This window comes from Macadamia integrifolia, chromosome 2 (assembly GCF_013358625.1).
Source record: "Macadamia integrifolia cultivar HAES 741 chromosome 2, SCU_Mint_v3, whole genome shotgun sequence".
In the NCBI taxonomy this organism is placed as follows: Eukaryota; Viridiplantae; Streptophyta; class Magnoliopsida; order Proteales; family Proteaceae; genus Macadamia; species Macadamia integrifolia.
The window spans coordinates 38763696-38764253 of NC_056558.1; the positions used below are offsets into that span (position 1 = coordinate 38763696).

Consider the following 558-nt stretch of genomic DNA (forward strand, 5'->3'; position numbering starts at 1 on the left):
TAATTCCTACCTCATCGTTGTCAACCCCAACCAAGAAAAACAATGATGCATATCTCCTGTAGACAATTTTGTAGTTCCGATGCTCGACAAATGAACACTGAGAAAGAACACGTGGTTTTGCATCAGTAAGGTAAAGACGAAAACATCAGCAATGACAAGTAAATAACCTAAATCCATCAAATTGAGGCATAGCTCGTCTGCCCATAACTGAGCAATGTCAGCAACAAAATTCTATGATTCAAAATCGTAAAGGATCATCAAAAAGCTGGAAAACGGAGAGGGTAGGCACAAAGGAAAGGCAAAATCAAAAAACATGGCGAAGCATGAAAGAGACAGACATAGGAACCTGGTTTTCGGTACGGGCAAGGCATTTCCGAACGATCTCACCCTCGAGAGCTCTTCTCTGTTCGATGGTGAGGTACTCGTAGTATTGAGCAAGTCGGGTCTGGCCTTGCTTGTTCACTAGCAGTATGAATCTGATCCCCATCTTTCTTCCCTGTTTCGGAGCTTGCGCTTCCAAGAAACTGAAAATAACCCAAGCTTTTTTTTTTTTTTTCT

The 558-nt window shown here is 41.9% G+C and overlaps 1 protein-coding gene across 1 annotated transcript in view; it reads right to left on the bottom strand.

Annotated features, from left to right (window-relative positions):
- Positions 1-558, bottom strand: part of LOC122071965 (AP-4 complex subunit sigma) — an 8221-nt gene extending 7663 nt beyond the window's left edge. The window contains exons 1-2 of the mRNA XM_042636462.1: positions 347-558; positions 11-97 (exon numbers count right to left, since the gene is read on the bottom strand). Coding sequence (XP_042492396.1) covers positions 11-97; positions 347-487 — 228 coding nt within the window. The 5' untranslated portion in view covers positions 488-558. The remainder of the gene's footprint in view (positions 1-10; positions 98-346) is intronic.